The sequence below is a fragment of the Phasianus colchicus genome, chromosome 18, assembly GCF_987193195.1.
Source record: "Phasianus colchicus chromosome 18, bPhaCol1.hap1.1, whole genome shotgun sequence".
Lineage (NCBI taxonomy): Eukaryota > Metazoa > Chordata > Aves > Galliformes > Phasianidae > Phasianus > Phasianus colchicus.
In genome coordinates this window covers 5,828,797-5,843,894 of record NC_143453.1, presented here as the reverse complement: position 1 = coordinate 5,843,894, position 15,098 = coordinate 5,828,797, and the positions used below count along the sequence as shown (strand labels likewise).

Sequence of the window (15,098 nt, the reverse complement as noted above, 5' to 3'; positions counted from 1 at the left end):
TGGCAACAGGCTCACAAAGATGGGAGACAACTCAGGCAGCCCAAGACCGTTCACCAAACAGACATAGGGAAGAAAACCAAAACCTGCTGCTTCCATTTTCCAAGACTTCACTCCCTTCATTTTCTGGATTTGCTCTGAAGGAACTGTGGCAATTCTCCAGAAAGCTGTGCTCGGAGAGGAGGCACACAAAATCCTTTCTGAACTTGGAAGATTTGCTGCTCAGAACAGGCCCATTCCCATTCTGAGGAGCTCATAGCTGAACCCAGTTGTGACTCCACACATCTGCCCAGGACCAAACCCACAATGGCAGCAGAAATGGGCAATGAGGTTTGTGCTTGATGAGAGCACCTACCTTGTATTTGGCAAAGCACTTGCACAAAAGCTAGGGGAATCCAGATGCAAAGCTTTTCCCACCCCAGGCCTCCTGCCTGCTCTGTCCCACTAACAGAAACACCAGCAATGGTCAGGGCTCTGTAAGGCTAAGCAACTCCCAGGAACTTGTGCCTCAAACCTATTTTGTCTCTCACATTTTCCCTAATTTGTGTTAAGAAGCTGATTCGCAACAGTAATCAGAAAGCTAAGGCTGATGCATTTTCTACAGTTCATCTTATCTTCTTCATTCAGCTCTCGAAGAGTCAGCTATTATGAGAAATTAAGTAATTCATCAAGCCCTTTTCAATTACCTGCTGCTGATAACATCAAAGTACAATTAGCATCTACAAACGAACCAAGTGCCAACTGCCAGGCAGAAACAGAAGCTAATTTACAGCGTGGGGAGGCCTCTAAGAGCAGAGATTCAGGGGCTGCCAGCAAACATGTATTTTGTCATACCCACAACAGCCCTGTTCTGCCACTCCCCACAGCCACGTAAGTCCAGCTGAGCTGTGCAGTCAGAACACATCCCAACAACAGCTGCAGTGACAGCAGCACAGACTCTCACATCTCACAGCCAGAGACGGAAACACATCTTTGTTTGCTTCCACATCTGGTACTGTGAAAGAGGAGGAATGGACTTGGCTTTGATGTAATTCAACCTCAGCCTGCCAGTAAGATACTGATGTCTGTCCTTAGAAGAACATATTATTCTACATTCTGTTATTTTAATGTGTATGTTCAGAACACAAACTTAGTTAGGATTTGATCCACGTGTCACCCAAGATAGAATGCAGCAAGCTGACAAGCTCCCAGAGTAATAGTTGGATAATAAACCACACTGCTTCTTGCCTTGGTGCAAAACTTATGTTTCTTTCTGACACCTCAATAGCTCTTCAAAAGCACTGTACCTTCTCAATTGCCTTCTGTCATGACCTTGTACATTCTGGTGCCTTCTGAGTGGCTGAATAATTTAACATGGGACACGTTACATCGGCACACAGTCTGCCAAGTGCCTGTTTATTTTATGAAGATAGTCTGGTGGAGTTGGTATAACTAAGAAGATAGCACACAGCGAGCCTCCTGGGTCCTGGCAGCAGCTCCAACAGTTGCTGCATTCCCTGACCAACTCTGCTCCACATCAGGGCCTTACCTAAATTGGAGGAGGCTCTGCCTTCAGCAGCTCGGTCCTGCAGGCTCTCAGCGATGTGCAACTGCTCCTCATGGTACTGCTTAGCCCTCTCCAGGTCCTGCATGCATCTAGCTGCATGACCCAAGCCCGCATAAGCTCGCATCTCAATGGCTTTCTCAGCCAGCTCCTGGGCCAACTCCAGCACGTAGTTGTGGTAGGACATGGCTTTGTCGAAGTTCCTCCGGTAGTGGTAAGCACTGCCCAGGTTGCTGTAAGCTCGGGCTTCCTCCCTCTTATTCCCCAGCTCCTTGGCAATCTTAAGATGTTGTTCATGGCACTGCACTGCATTTTCAAAATCCCCCATTGCAATGTACACTGCTCCCATGTTGCCCAGCTCCCGTGCCTCAGACAGCTCATCTTTGGATTGCTTTGCAAGGAGGACACACTGCTTGTGGCTCGCCAGTGCGTTTGGGTAGTCCCCGATGGCTGTGTACACATGGCCCAGACTGCTCAGTGCTGCGGATGCTGCCTGCAGGGATAAAAGAGAAGAAGTCAGTACAAGTCCTCATAAAAACAAGTCTGATGGCCTCAGTCCCAGAAATCAGCCACAAAGGGCCATTCTGGAGAAAACTTGTGACTACCAGCTGGAAATCCGCTCTCTGCAGTTCTACACACATCAGGGCAGTTCAGGTGGAGGCAGGAGTAATGGAGAGAGAGCAGTGCTGAGATTATCTCTTTTCTGAGACACACTGTGTGTGTGCGTATCTGGGTAAAGGGGAAGGATGGCACTGCAAAGATGAGGAGATTCCTGAAAGAAACAGAGAAACTGAGAGCAGACAAACGCTTGCCCTTCTCCCCCCCCTGCACACAGTGAGCTCATGTCAGGATGACAGACTCCTCACACCCTGCAGGCTGGTGCCAAAGAGCATCATGCACAGAGACCAGTAGCAGGATGTGTGACATGGCGGAACCACGAGGCGTGCTGAGCCCACGGGAGGACTCCCTGCTCTCCTCTTCTCAGGCTGAACAGCCCCTGAATACAGCTGCTGGAAACTTGCACATCTGCAGCCAGCACTAAGCAGAGAGAAGGCCTTTGTTGCTCATCATGGAAAACCAGTAGGCCAGAGGACACTCACCAACATCTTCACATCTGTTTAGCCAATCACACCATGCTCCCAAGAGCATTTATATTGTGCAGTAAAACAGGGTCCTTCTACCACAGCACTGTTTGTTACTCAGCCCCAACAACCTTGGGACTGCTGCACAGACAACAGGACTTCAGCAGCTGGAGCCCCTGTCCTCTGGGAATACCTTAAATAAATGCAGTTATTTGGAAACCTTAGCACTGAGAAACAGCTGTATCCAACAAGACAAATTATTCAAGAAACAGACTGTTGATCGCTGCACCTATCAGGACACAGGCTTGCCTGCACATATACAGGGCTGACAGCAGGGCAAGGAGTTAAGAGCAGGGACACGTTTCTGCTGCTCAGTGCCTATTTGCTACCTCAGCATGGCTGCTCACTTCAAATCCCTGACCCGGAGTGTTTCGCAGTCCCCTGCACATGCATTTCGTTTGCTACCCAGCTGCTGCTGTGACCCAGTTCCACAATAGCCATCTTTTCAAACACTTTCAGAAAGGAACAGTCAAGGTGAAACTGGGACCATTCTCACCTTGTCACAGCACATGAGCACAAGAAAGCCTCAGTCCACCCTTCTACCTGAGATGCAGCATCTCAGGACGCTGTCCTTACAATTTAAGATGAAATAACCTGGTGCTGCCAATGAAGAGACATTCTCACCCTCCTCCTATCTTGGCTATGCACTCCCAGCAGCATCAATAGAGCAATGTTTCCAAACTGAGGAGCTGTAAAACACAATACGCTGATTCAAATTAACAGGAGTTCATCTTTTCTCATACAAGAGCCCGAGGTGACAGATTAGCTATTAAACACAGCATCTAAGTCAGGAGATACAACACCATAGGGAAGCTCCCTCTTGGCCAGCTCACAAACAGCCAAGCTGCATCCGTTTTCCCAGAGGCACTCTTTCAGGCAGCTTAATTATAACAGAAGAGCTGCCAGCATTCAAAACGCTGTGATTATTATTTTTTTCTTTCCCCAAAACCAAAACATTGCCCAGAGCCCTGCATAGGCCTCAAGGTGCACAGGGGTCCCCTGACCTAGCTGGTGAGCAACACACGCTCCTCACTGCACAGAGCAAACTGCTGGGCTACTCAGGGCACAACTAAATCCCAGCACAACGCAACCCCAGGGAGAACTGACCCAGCAACCCCAATTAACACTGGCAGACAGGCCACCACCACCAGGAGCACTTTGTGCAACTGGGAAATGAACAGAAATGCTTTTTCTGGATATACAGAGTCAAACTGTTCTCTTCTGGTGCTGCTAAATTAAAACAACAACAAAAAAGGACATTTACACATGAAGATTGCTGAACAAGATGGGCCATGGCTCAGGGCCATCTAGACGGAGGTTCAGATGATGTTAATGTCTTACAGCTAGGGAAAAGGCATCCATGGAGATCTGCAGAACTCAGATTTTCTTAGCAGAAAAGACACTTGCCAGCTGCAGGGACTTCTCATACCGCACACGGGAAGGAATCGTTCATGCACACAGACACAGGAAGGCTGCCTGTGCCCTGCAATGCAGCATTCCTCCCAAAGCTTTATTCTGTGGCCACTAGCTCCATGGGAGCTCCAAGGGTGCTCCAAGGGAGTCACTCCTCAGCCACCCTGCAGCCTGCATGAGCAGAGTCTGTCACCTTTGGCTTCTCGTGGGCTGGCTCCAGCATCTCTTCTCCAGCAAGACAGATATCAATGCTCTGTGTGCTCTCTGGGGTGATCAGTGAAATGACTGCAGAGCTCGACATTAAAGCAGTGCTTGGGAGCAATCTGTTGATTACATCTGCTGGAGGACATCAATGACTAACACTTCAGGGGGTTAGTAATACAACTCAAGAAGATAAATTCATCACTGTGTACTTAATAAAATGTTCCACATAACAGCATCCACTGGGAACTCTAAGTGGCTCACACGCTGGCCAATAGGGTAGAGATATTCCCAGAGGTGCTGGCATAAGCACCAGAACACAGCAGTGGGAGTACCAGGTTGGCACTAGGTGTGCATGTGCAGCAGGCTCCAGCTGTGCTAATAAGGATTACTGCTTGGTGGCAGGGTGAAGGGAGACTACAGCTTCATACCAGTGGGGTTCTGCATCAGCAAACAAAGAAAATCAATGCTTTGTATATCTGACAAAGACAAATTTTACAGTGGGGGATGCTTACACCTTCAATTATGCAATTTATCACTTTAATAGAAAGCAGATTCTTCTGCCACTGAGCTGAGGCACAGAAGGGAGTTCAGAAAAGGGTTTCAAATTGCTCTCTTCTTCCTGGGAGCAACAGTCGGGTTTTTCAGCTGAATAAGGTAAAGAATCTGATATTAAGCAGATGTGCATCACAGAATGATAACTAATAAGGATCCGGTGACTGTGAGGTGTGTTTCTCAGATATCTCACCCATGCCAGAAAACGATCATTTCCCAATTATGTTACATTTAAACAATTCTTTGATTAATTGCACAGCCTCCTTAAATGTGAATGCTGTATAATAATCCTAAAATGAGCAAGGTGAAGATGTTCTGCCTAGTAGCCCTAACCCCCAAAAAGAGACACCAAACAGCACTGATCAGAGACTGAACTTTCAAAGCGGAAGAAGGAAACAAGTGCACAAAGTATTTATTTGTGACATTGAGAGCTTGACTGCAGCACCCACCAGCTCACCTGATATGGCAGGGGCTCCAGGGAGCCCAGTTTGGCTGTAAAGGCAACTGTTGACCCCTGGAAGTTTACAAGTTCAGGAATGTGAACATACACCTCTGTTCGCAGCTAATAACAGCCTGCAAGGACATGAATCCTTTACCCATTCCCATCTTTCCTCTTTACATCATCCCTGAAAAGCCAGGCTGGATCCTGAAGCAGAGAGGCATTAGGAGACAATGGGACCATACCCAGCTGAGGGACAGAAGTGGGTGTGCACTGATCTAGTGTGGACACAAAGCTGACATCTAATAGAAATGTGCAGGATGCACTAAAGGTTGGCTAACAGTAACGTAACACTGCGTAAGGGTACAAGCACAAACATTCTGTTTGTTTTACAAATACAGACTGGCTGACTGCTGTGCACACTGGCAGGACAGTAACCTAACAGGAAGTTTGGGATGTACCAGTGGCTGTAAATTGCCTTTACATTTCTATTAAGCTCCCACTTCTATTAAGCTCCTTTATCAATTACTCAGAACTCATCAAAATTCCACAGGTAGCCCTGGGGACAGGTGATGTATGTACCAGTGCAAATTTCACACCCAAACACAGTCAATGCCCCATAATATTCAAAGCCACCCATCCCTCCTCCTTCAAAGGCGAAGGCCTATGTGTCAGTACTAATCCAGCCTTCTTTGTGCAGCATGCTTTTGAAAACAAGGAGGAAGCAGCAGGCAATATTCTCCTCCTGTACACTATCTGTACACAGAAAGGAACATCTTTGCTGTGGCAATTATTTCCTGAAAACAAAACAAAAAGAAACTGGAATCAATAGCTCCGTCAAAATCAATTTATTTGTAGAAGGTTTCAGTCTTTTACATGGAAACCACCATTTTCAGAGAGTCTGAAAATCTATTTCATTCCCTATAACTTCAAATCCAAGCACTGCAGCAAACACCAGTAATGAGCAGAAGCATTGCTTAGAATCCAGATTTCCTAACAAGTAACAGCATCATAGAGGAAAACTACAGCATTCCCTCTCACCTATTTCTACTACAGATGTCAAAAGCAAAGTCATAGCATCTCTGCCATCACTGGATGAAATCACTCAGACATGTGACATGCAGCTGACCCTGGCATCGACCCTGCATGCTCCTCTTCCTGCACAGGAGCCTCCAAGCAAACCTTGTCCTTTGCAAAGCGCCTCTGCAAAGCAATCCTTTTAGAGCAGGGGCCAATCCTGGCATGACTTCTGCTCACAGAGTTGGATATTTTAGAGAGAAACTCAATATAGGAAAGCAATGGCTGAGGTGAGTCTTCTGAAAACCCCAGAAGCATGGAGCCCCCAGAGGTGCACACCTTACATGAGGCTCCCACACCATTTCTTTTACCATAACCAGGGTACAGGCCACAGAAGAATGCTAGGTTTTGCAAACACCATGAGAGGCAAATGAAACCAGAAAGCTGGCTTTCTCTCAGCTAAAATGCACGTACAGTGAGGGTCAAATAGGGACATTTAAAGGAGATCCTCAGGAAGTATTACATTTCCCTTTTGAGTCTGAAAATGAGACAAAACAAAGCACATGGCTTTGAGCGCCTTCCCAAATTTCCTGCGCCGGTCAGATTTCCCCTCATTCTGCTTAATAGCAGCACATTTGAACTGGACAAACCGTTGTGAACCTTGTCAAGCTGACCTGCTAGAAAGTAAAACAACACAAGAGAAAGGCAATTAACGTATGTTCTATTATACAAATCCAACTGCTCAGTACTTGAGCACTGTGTTGCTCACATCACTCAACTCACCCTCTCACCTAGGCAAGTTTTTCACTCTAAGATGTAATGTAACACCAGTGCCCTCAGATGAACTCATATGGGAAGCATTTTCCCAACAGCTGGTACTCGAGTCTTCCTTGTTGCAGCAAAGAATTTGGTTCTGACACGGAGTGAGAAAGCCATCCTGTAAAAAGCTGTTCTCCAGGGTATGTGGGAATTCACCCCAGATTCCTAACGAAGCAGGGCTGCCAGCTGCAACAAGAGGCTGCCAACAGTGGGGCAAAGGCAACTCTGCAGTGGAGGGTTTCAAGGCTGGAACCCATACCTACATCACAGGTCAGATTCTGAGTCCCAGTGGTTATTCAGTGCCTCTCAAAGAACAGCTGTTTGAAGTAGAAGTATAGAAGAGAACAATAGGAACTGGAAAAAGAGCACGCCTGTGATTCTGTATGCTCAACAGAGCCAAACATCTGCGCCAGAAAAAAACTGAACTCGAGTGAATTAACGATGCTGTAAAAAGTATTCAGGAAGACATATAATCATTCTGCAGACCGAGTCCAATCTCTCACAAGTTCTCATTAAGCTAAAAATCACAGCATCTGTGGAACCTGAGACTTCAAGGGCAGCAGGGGTAAAAATAAAGCTGCTGTCCTGTTAGGAAATCTGGAGAACCAATCTGCCCCACTCCCACCTCACTCTGTACTGGCTCTTTAGACCCTTAGCAGCCAGCCCTGCCCCAGCCTGCTCAGCTCTGTCCCCCTGTCTGGTGCAAAGGACATTTATCTTATATAACACATTAAAAAAAACCCAAAAACAATCACAGAAACATCACCACTTAAGGCACAGTGACTCTGCATGCACTGATGATCAGGTAGGTGTAGTAGGATGCACTGCAGAGCTCCCCTCTCCTGCAGCTCAGCCTTCTAGTTGATCCTGGAAGTCCTGCTGGCTTCTTCACCCCTTGGCTGCCCATCAGGAAGCCAGGCACACATCTGGGCTGTACCACTTCCAAGAGCAGTGCTGGGACTGAACAGTGGAGGACTGAAGCTGACTCTTGCTAGCCTGATACTTGCCCAGGCATCTTTTTCCTCAGTACTAACAAAAATGCATATTAAAACCAGCTTGAGATCAGAAAGAAGGCTTCACCAAGGGCCCAGAGGCAACTCTGAAAGAAAACATGGTCCTTTCTTTTTGCAAAAATCCAGTTCATGAGTTGCAAGGACTTGATCTTTTCTACCAGTTTCTGGTTCCTGCAGATAATTTTGCACTGACTTCCCAAGAACCGATGCTGGTCTTGTAGCTCTCTGGACAGCAGGGAGTGGGAGCAGTCTTTTGCTTGAGTGGTTAGCAGCCCAACCAACCATTCTGTTGTTTGTAAATCCTGTGTAAAGTGTCATGGGATTTGGAAAGCTGCTTCTCACGCAGAGGTTGAATCAAAAAACAGCTTGTTTCAATTTCTTGAAAGTACATTCAGGGCTCAGAAGATCCCTTAAAAGACCCCAGAGAAAGATGGAAAGCATAATGGAGAAACAAGAGCTAAGAAGTAATCCCATGCAGTGAAAATGTTTATGTATATGGATATGCCACAGTCACCCATCCACTTTCTTGATGCTTGGCCTTTATGATAAACAAAAAATAGGAAGACATTTTTGCAATGTTACCGCCTCTGCAATACACACATCCATCATTTATCTCTTGCAAGATTTCTCTTCATAGTTTCACTAGCAATGGTCACATCCTAAACTTGTAATTCCAACACTTTTACTAGCAGTGCCTATATTATTTATTAATAGAGATTATCAATTAGCAAAGCCCATTTCAGCCTGTTCCTTACTTCTGGAACTCCAGTCAGATGTAATAAAACTAAAAGGAACAAAGCATATTATCATCTCAGCCTTCCCTGTCCATGCTGCCACAGGCAGCACATAACTCACTTCTCTGAGGCAGACAACTATGTAATAAATTATTTTGAAGCAGTGGCTTTACTGCAGAAGGGAAAATGAGACAGAAGATAGAGAAGCAAAGGAATGCTTAAGTACCTTCTCTGCTGTTTGTTTTTTTGTACAGCTCTGCCATCAACCACAATATTTTCCTACTGTCACCTCCACCCATTTCTGACATCCTAGTCAATGTTTTCATACCTGACAACTTGCTTTAGCCTGATGACTCTTTCTAGGTTTCATTTGTGAGGTATTTATATCCTGTTCTCATTTTCCAGACTGTTACCAAACAGAACTGCAATGGCAAGGTTTTCAGATTCATCCTTCCTAAAAAGTTTGCCAGGGACAGACCACCTTTTCACATGGCTGTGTCCAACACAAATGCCACAGGCACTGTGCAACAGAGTGATGATCACTTCAGGATTTTCAGTGAGAAAGAGAAAAAAAACATTGGTCCTAAGGGAAACTGTCTTTTAATGCAGCTGAAAAAGAGAAAAGAACTCTTGCTATGAATGATAACCCATTCCAAGCTAAATGCTGCGTGGAATAGGAGCTGCACCTAGCCCACTGGTCTGCACACAAGTGACTAATGAGCAGACATGAGCAGAAGTGGAAACAGAAGGGTTCTCCTGGCAACAGTTAAGATACTGCTCAGAAAGAACAGGCAGACAGGAAAGATTCTGCTGCACCACGCAACATGGACAGTCTGGGTGTGCTGTCTGTTTTCCCAAGGACATGCTACAGAAATCACAAGTGAGATCTGCAAGCACGTCAGCTTACCAAGAAAGTGTTCACCTCACTGCACAATTTCTCATATTCCCTTAAAAACTCTCAACAAGTGTGAGGAAAATGGCATGGCTTAGCAACGTTTCCTTCACATTAACCACAGGCTGTGCCTGGAAAGTGGAATATAGGGTAGGAATAGCCCAGCCCATGACAATACCTGGCAGAAAAGATGGGCTACAGGACTCCAGTCTGTCTTCCATTAGCTGCTGTCTTCGAGCATTCCAGGATGGCCTGAACCATGCCAAGCTAACAGAAGGTACAGTATGGTGCACTGCCATGCAACAGAAGACAGACAGTTCAGATGCAATTGCAGGGATTAAATCAGTAATGACAAACAGCCTTCCACCGCCCTCTGTGCAATTTCTCTCCTGCCGGCACAGGTAAGGGACAGGCAGATTCATCGCCCCTTCTGGACACAGAAGGACAATGTTTCTGCTTTATTTCCCCACAGCCCCTTTTTAGTGAATGATGATCTTTTGTTCCACACAAATATCAGATGTAGCATGCATAACAAGACAATTTTGGCAGCAGTTCATTACAACACACAGCTACAGACACAAGTGCCAGGTAACTATTAGAGCAATCTGAATCAGCTACAAGTCACCCAAAAATGAATGTGCATGGCAATATGGAGACCAGTGCTCTTTGCATGCTATATGCTAGCTAGGCAGCCCTTCTGGGTACAGGCTTGGAAGCTGTTACCAGCATTAAGTCAGAAAAAGACTTTTTCCAGAACCCCATCACCCAGTTCTTGTCAAACACATATCCTCAGCAGCCACAGATATCTTCTGGAGCCTGGCATATACCAGGATGCCGGCCCTGAAGGGAAAAATCAGACCCTGCATGCTCCAAAAACACAACACAACTTCCTGCTTCTTGGTGGCCAAGCATCTCTGCAACAGGACGAAGAACACTGTTCCACAGCCGGAAAATCAGCTCCCTGTGAAGCTGCTCAGCTTGCTCCAGGGAAAGCTGCAGTGACAGACCAGGGTAACAGCAGGGCAGCAGGAAAAGGATCTTACAGACATCAAAAGGATGCGGCACAGCAGCCATGTGCTGGGAAGTGCCAGCTGCCCACAGCCCAGCTGGAGAGGTAAAGCAACAGCACTACAGCGAGGAAAAGCTGTGCTTACTACTGAGCATGAGCTGTGTCAGTCTCAGTGCCAGGTTGCAGCAGTGCAAAGCTGGAGGATGTCTACACAGCTGCTGATTGACTCTGTGCTCCTGGCAGCAGGAGAACCTGGCCCCAGGACTAATCAGCTGCACATGTTGTGATGAGCTCACCCAAAACTGAGATGCCCTATGATGTTTTCTCTAGGGAGGAACGGTTGCATAGATCCATGGTTTCTCTAGGGAGGAATGGTTGCATAGATCCATGCTTCCAGTCAAATTGTACAGCACAACTGCAAGCACAGGACCCCTGCAACTGAAGCACAAGGAGTTGTAACTTCAATCTCTGCCAGCTGCCCTCCCTGTGGCTGCCAGTACAGAAACCATCCTGGGGCAGGAAGGAATGTGGATGGGCAGCTGGGGAGGCATCCCACATCTCAGGCAAGCTCTCATACCACTCAATCAGAATGAAGTCCAACTGGGGAAGCACACCTTGCTCACATGTAAGACAGAACCGATACACTCTGAAACATTTGTTGGAACTCTTCAGCTCACAGCAGCAAAGTGAAGCAGTTTGTGGCACAGCAGAAGCACAGCCTTTGCACAACATTCCCAGAGCAGGGCAGCTTAGAGAACTGTGGGCAAGGCACAGAGCCACAGGAGCTCCCATAGCTGTACTTGAGGAAGAATGAAGACAGTTTCTCCTATGGACAGTTATGTCATTTGTAACTCACACTGTGTTCCAGTCTTCCTTATCTAATTCAGCAGAGCACATATTTCTAAAATGATGAGAAAAGAACATGAAAGAAATACATTCTTCAACTCTGTAGCATAATACACACATGCTGTTCAGACAAAAGATTAAATACTTACAGCTTTACTATTTAGTAAAGATGTGGCTTCTACAGACAGAGCATGACAGGAAGGACACCTGGAAAACATTTTGCTCCCTTCAGGAAGAGACAGAAAATCCTGGCTTTACGTACTTTACAGATTTCAGTAGAAAGAAGTGATCTATCTTTCCTACTCCATCTCCTTCTGGAAATAAGAAAGTGAAATCTGATCTTTGACTTCACAGCCTGACAGTAAGTAGCTGTAGCTTACAAAATGTAGGAAGCTTTAAGCTGAGTTTCATTGCTGGCTCGGACACGCTTTAAAGGGGACTGGGAAAAGCTACTACAATTTCAAACCTATCTAACCACCAGCAGCTGGGCTGCACACAAAGGATGTTCAGACAGTTGCACAATCTACAAATTCCCAACTGAATGTAGGCAGACTATGTCTGTCACACCAATCATCTTTCAGTAACGCTCCTCCTCCAGAGGAGCATCCCTGTTGCACGGCAGCCTGTAATTGCTGACAGCCTTCTATCATAACAATCCTCTGATGCCAGCAAAGGGCTCTCATCTCAGCCAGCTCCACGGCAGCTCTCTCAATGTAGTAGGAAGCACCTCCTTGTTTCATTTTTCAGACTGTCTGGGAAGACTCAAACAGCATCAGCAAAGGACAAAGCTGGGCGTCCCACCATACGCTGCTCAAGCTCTTCAGATATTCTCTCGAAGAAAAGTAGTATTTTAAGAACTTCTTCCAGTGAATTGGAAGCACTTAATTTGAAAGGTTCTGTCAGTAACAGATGGACAGAAAGGATTGCTCTGAAGGGCACAAATCCCCTCGGGGCAACGAATGCTTTCTGGAGTCGGCTGCACAGCCATAGCTGTGTGTATTAACACACTTTTTAAATGTCGAAGCGATCCAAGGTTTCTCAAGCAATGATTCATTGATGTTTTATGCTGTTCCGAGGCACACTACAAAGCAAACAGCTTCTGCAGCGAGAGCCACAGCCCAACAGTTTGACTGCCAACACAATCGCTCTCTCTCTTCAGTTCTTAAAATCACATAAACCTTCACTCACTCAAGCTGCTCCCTTCTAGTAGGCTGCAGCGTCCCCACAATTCCACACCATTTAAAAACAGCCATGGAAGCACGTGGCTGGTAACAGGAAGGCAGTCCTTCCAGAAACAGCTGCCCTCAGAGGGGAGGTGGGGGAAACCTTCAAAACCTCTTTCCTGAATGGCCTGCTCAGCTCAGAACACACCGCACAGGAGCTGCCAGCACCCAGCGGCTTGCTGGCAAAACTGCGCTTCCCAAAAGCTCAGCACTGGCAATGCACTTTCACACAAGCACTAATTTTATTATGGTTAGTTTATGATTTTGCCTCATTGCTCTGCTATTTTTAAATGCAGGGCTGTAATAGAAGGCGTCTGACTGCCCAAGAGAGAGCGGAGCCATCGCGCTGTGGAGACTTTGTGGTGTTGGTGGGCTCTGCAGGGCAGAATCACGTACAGCGCGAGGGCACGACCAGGGAGCCTGAGGCAGGGCTGTACAGCTCAGCACAAACACCTGGTCCCACAGCTCCCTTTCCCCATCAGTTGTTGCTTATCAGTCCTCACAGCTTCAAAAATGTCATCTTCTGAAACAGCAGTTTTCCAAATCGTATTACTTGGAGTGAACACAGGTACTGTCATTAGAAAGAGCCACTCCAAGCCATCCTGAGAGATCAGCCACGGCTGGCTCCAACTCAACCATGCAGAAGCAAGTAATGGCTGTAATGAATCTGGCAACGCAAGAAAACTCTGCATATGTGCTACTAGCTAGAGATGAAGAGGAACAGAGACCTTGGGACAGCAGCTGATACAGGCAGCAAAAGCCAGCAAATTTACTTTTTCCCTCCAATCACTTACATTCTCCTGGTCTAAATCATAGCTCATGGTGTGACATCAACACATGCTGCATGGGTTACGTGATGACTTGCACATGATTGTGTTACTCAGTGTTTAGAACAAATTATTTACTTCATAAATATAGTACAGGCACAACAAGCAGCATCTCTGTTACTAAAAATGGCCAGATTTGTACCACGAGATAACTGACGTGCATTAGCTACCTTATAAATCCCAAGAGTGGCAAGGCATTACAAATTGCTTTACCACAAGGTAGCAAAATGAACTCTGAGCTTCCTTCTGCCTTTGCAGGGAAGCAGGCAACAGCACAAACCTAAATTTTGTGTGAAAACCAACACCTGCACAGTCAGATTGAGTACTCACCACCAGCACACCCCAATGCCCACTGCTAAGGAAGCATAGTCCAAAGAAAGAGTCTACTTCTACAACGTATGATTTGAAGGCCACGGCTTCTCTGGCATCTTTAGGAGCTTAAATGACAAATGACCCTGTAAAATTCCTCCTCATCTCTAATAACATCTTGCATTGATCAGGTAACAGGCAGTCTAGGAAATTAAATGTACCACCTATGTTTCCTGGGAGATGATCATTCTAAGTTCAACGTCAAGTTCAACCCTAAATAATGTTAAATAATAGCTTAATTATTTAATTAATTATTTACCTTGCTTTGCAACTCGCCTCCATCTGCCAACACATATAAAACATTTTATACAATGACACGGGAATTTATTACAGTTTATCTTCTACCTGGACTTTAAAACAATTACTGCATCCAATCTTCTGCCCCACAGTCTCTCTGTGAAGCACCAGCAATTTGCTTTACTCCTTGTGAAGCTATCTTCAGTTACTGGTACTTTCCCATGCTGTCACAGGTGAAACCTGTCCTGGATATTTAATCTTCGGTGATTTCTGACTCGGTATCCATAGAGCAGAGGTGACCTCATTGCAGCTTCCAGACAGCTTAGACTACAACATTTTACAGTGGTTTCTTTAATAAGGTCACAGCTTTGTTCTGTGCAAGTGCACACTGAACAGACAACTAGTTCTGACTTAATGTCTCCAAGCAATACAAAGTCTGCCAACATCTGATTACCTTCACCATTACAACTTTTGATCTTATTTCTAGCCTAAATACATTCAGCTTCAAGTCTTTCCCTATTGCATCTCCTTTGGTGCAGAAAAATAACTCTTCTGATAGAAGTACTGTACAAATATAACTGCAGGCTTTAGCTGTCTCTGAGGAAAAACTCCCAGCCTGCAAGCTTCTTATGCTCCTCGCAGCCAGCTTCTGTGACATGTAAAGACGATGAGCTAAAACAGCATAACCCTGGTCTTCCCTCTTAATACAATCTGTCACTCTTCCTCCCACAAAAAGACTACCTTGGCTGCTGATTTAGGGTATCTTTCAGTGTAAAACTCCCTGCCCTTTCATGCGTGCTGTGTAAAAACTGGAAAAAAGGG

At 45.9% G+C, this 15,098-nt stretch overlaps 1 protein-coding gene across 5 annotated transcripts in view; it reads right to left on the bottom strand.

Annotated features, from left to right (window-relative positions):
• TTC28 (tetratricopeptide repeat domain 28) overlaps positions 1 to 15,098 on the bottom strand; it is a 127,879-nt gene that overhangs the window by 34,599 nt on the left and 78,182 nt on the right. For all 5 annotated transcript variants that reach the window (XM_090152542.1, XM_090152540.1, XM_090152541.1 and 2 more), the window contains one exon: positions 1,526 to 2,033. In XM_090152542.1, the coding sequence (XP_090008668.1) occupies positions 1,526 to 2,033 (508 nt within the window). The remainder of the gene's footprint in view (positions 1 to 1,525; positions 2,034 to 15,098) is intronic.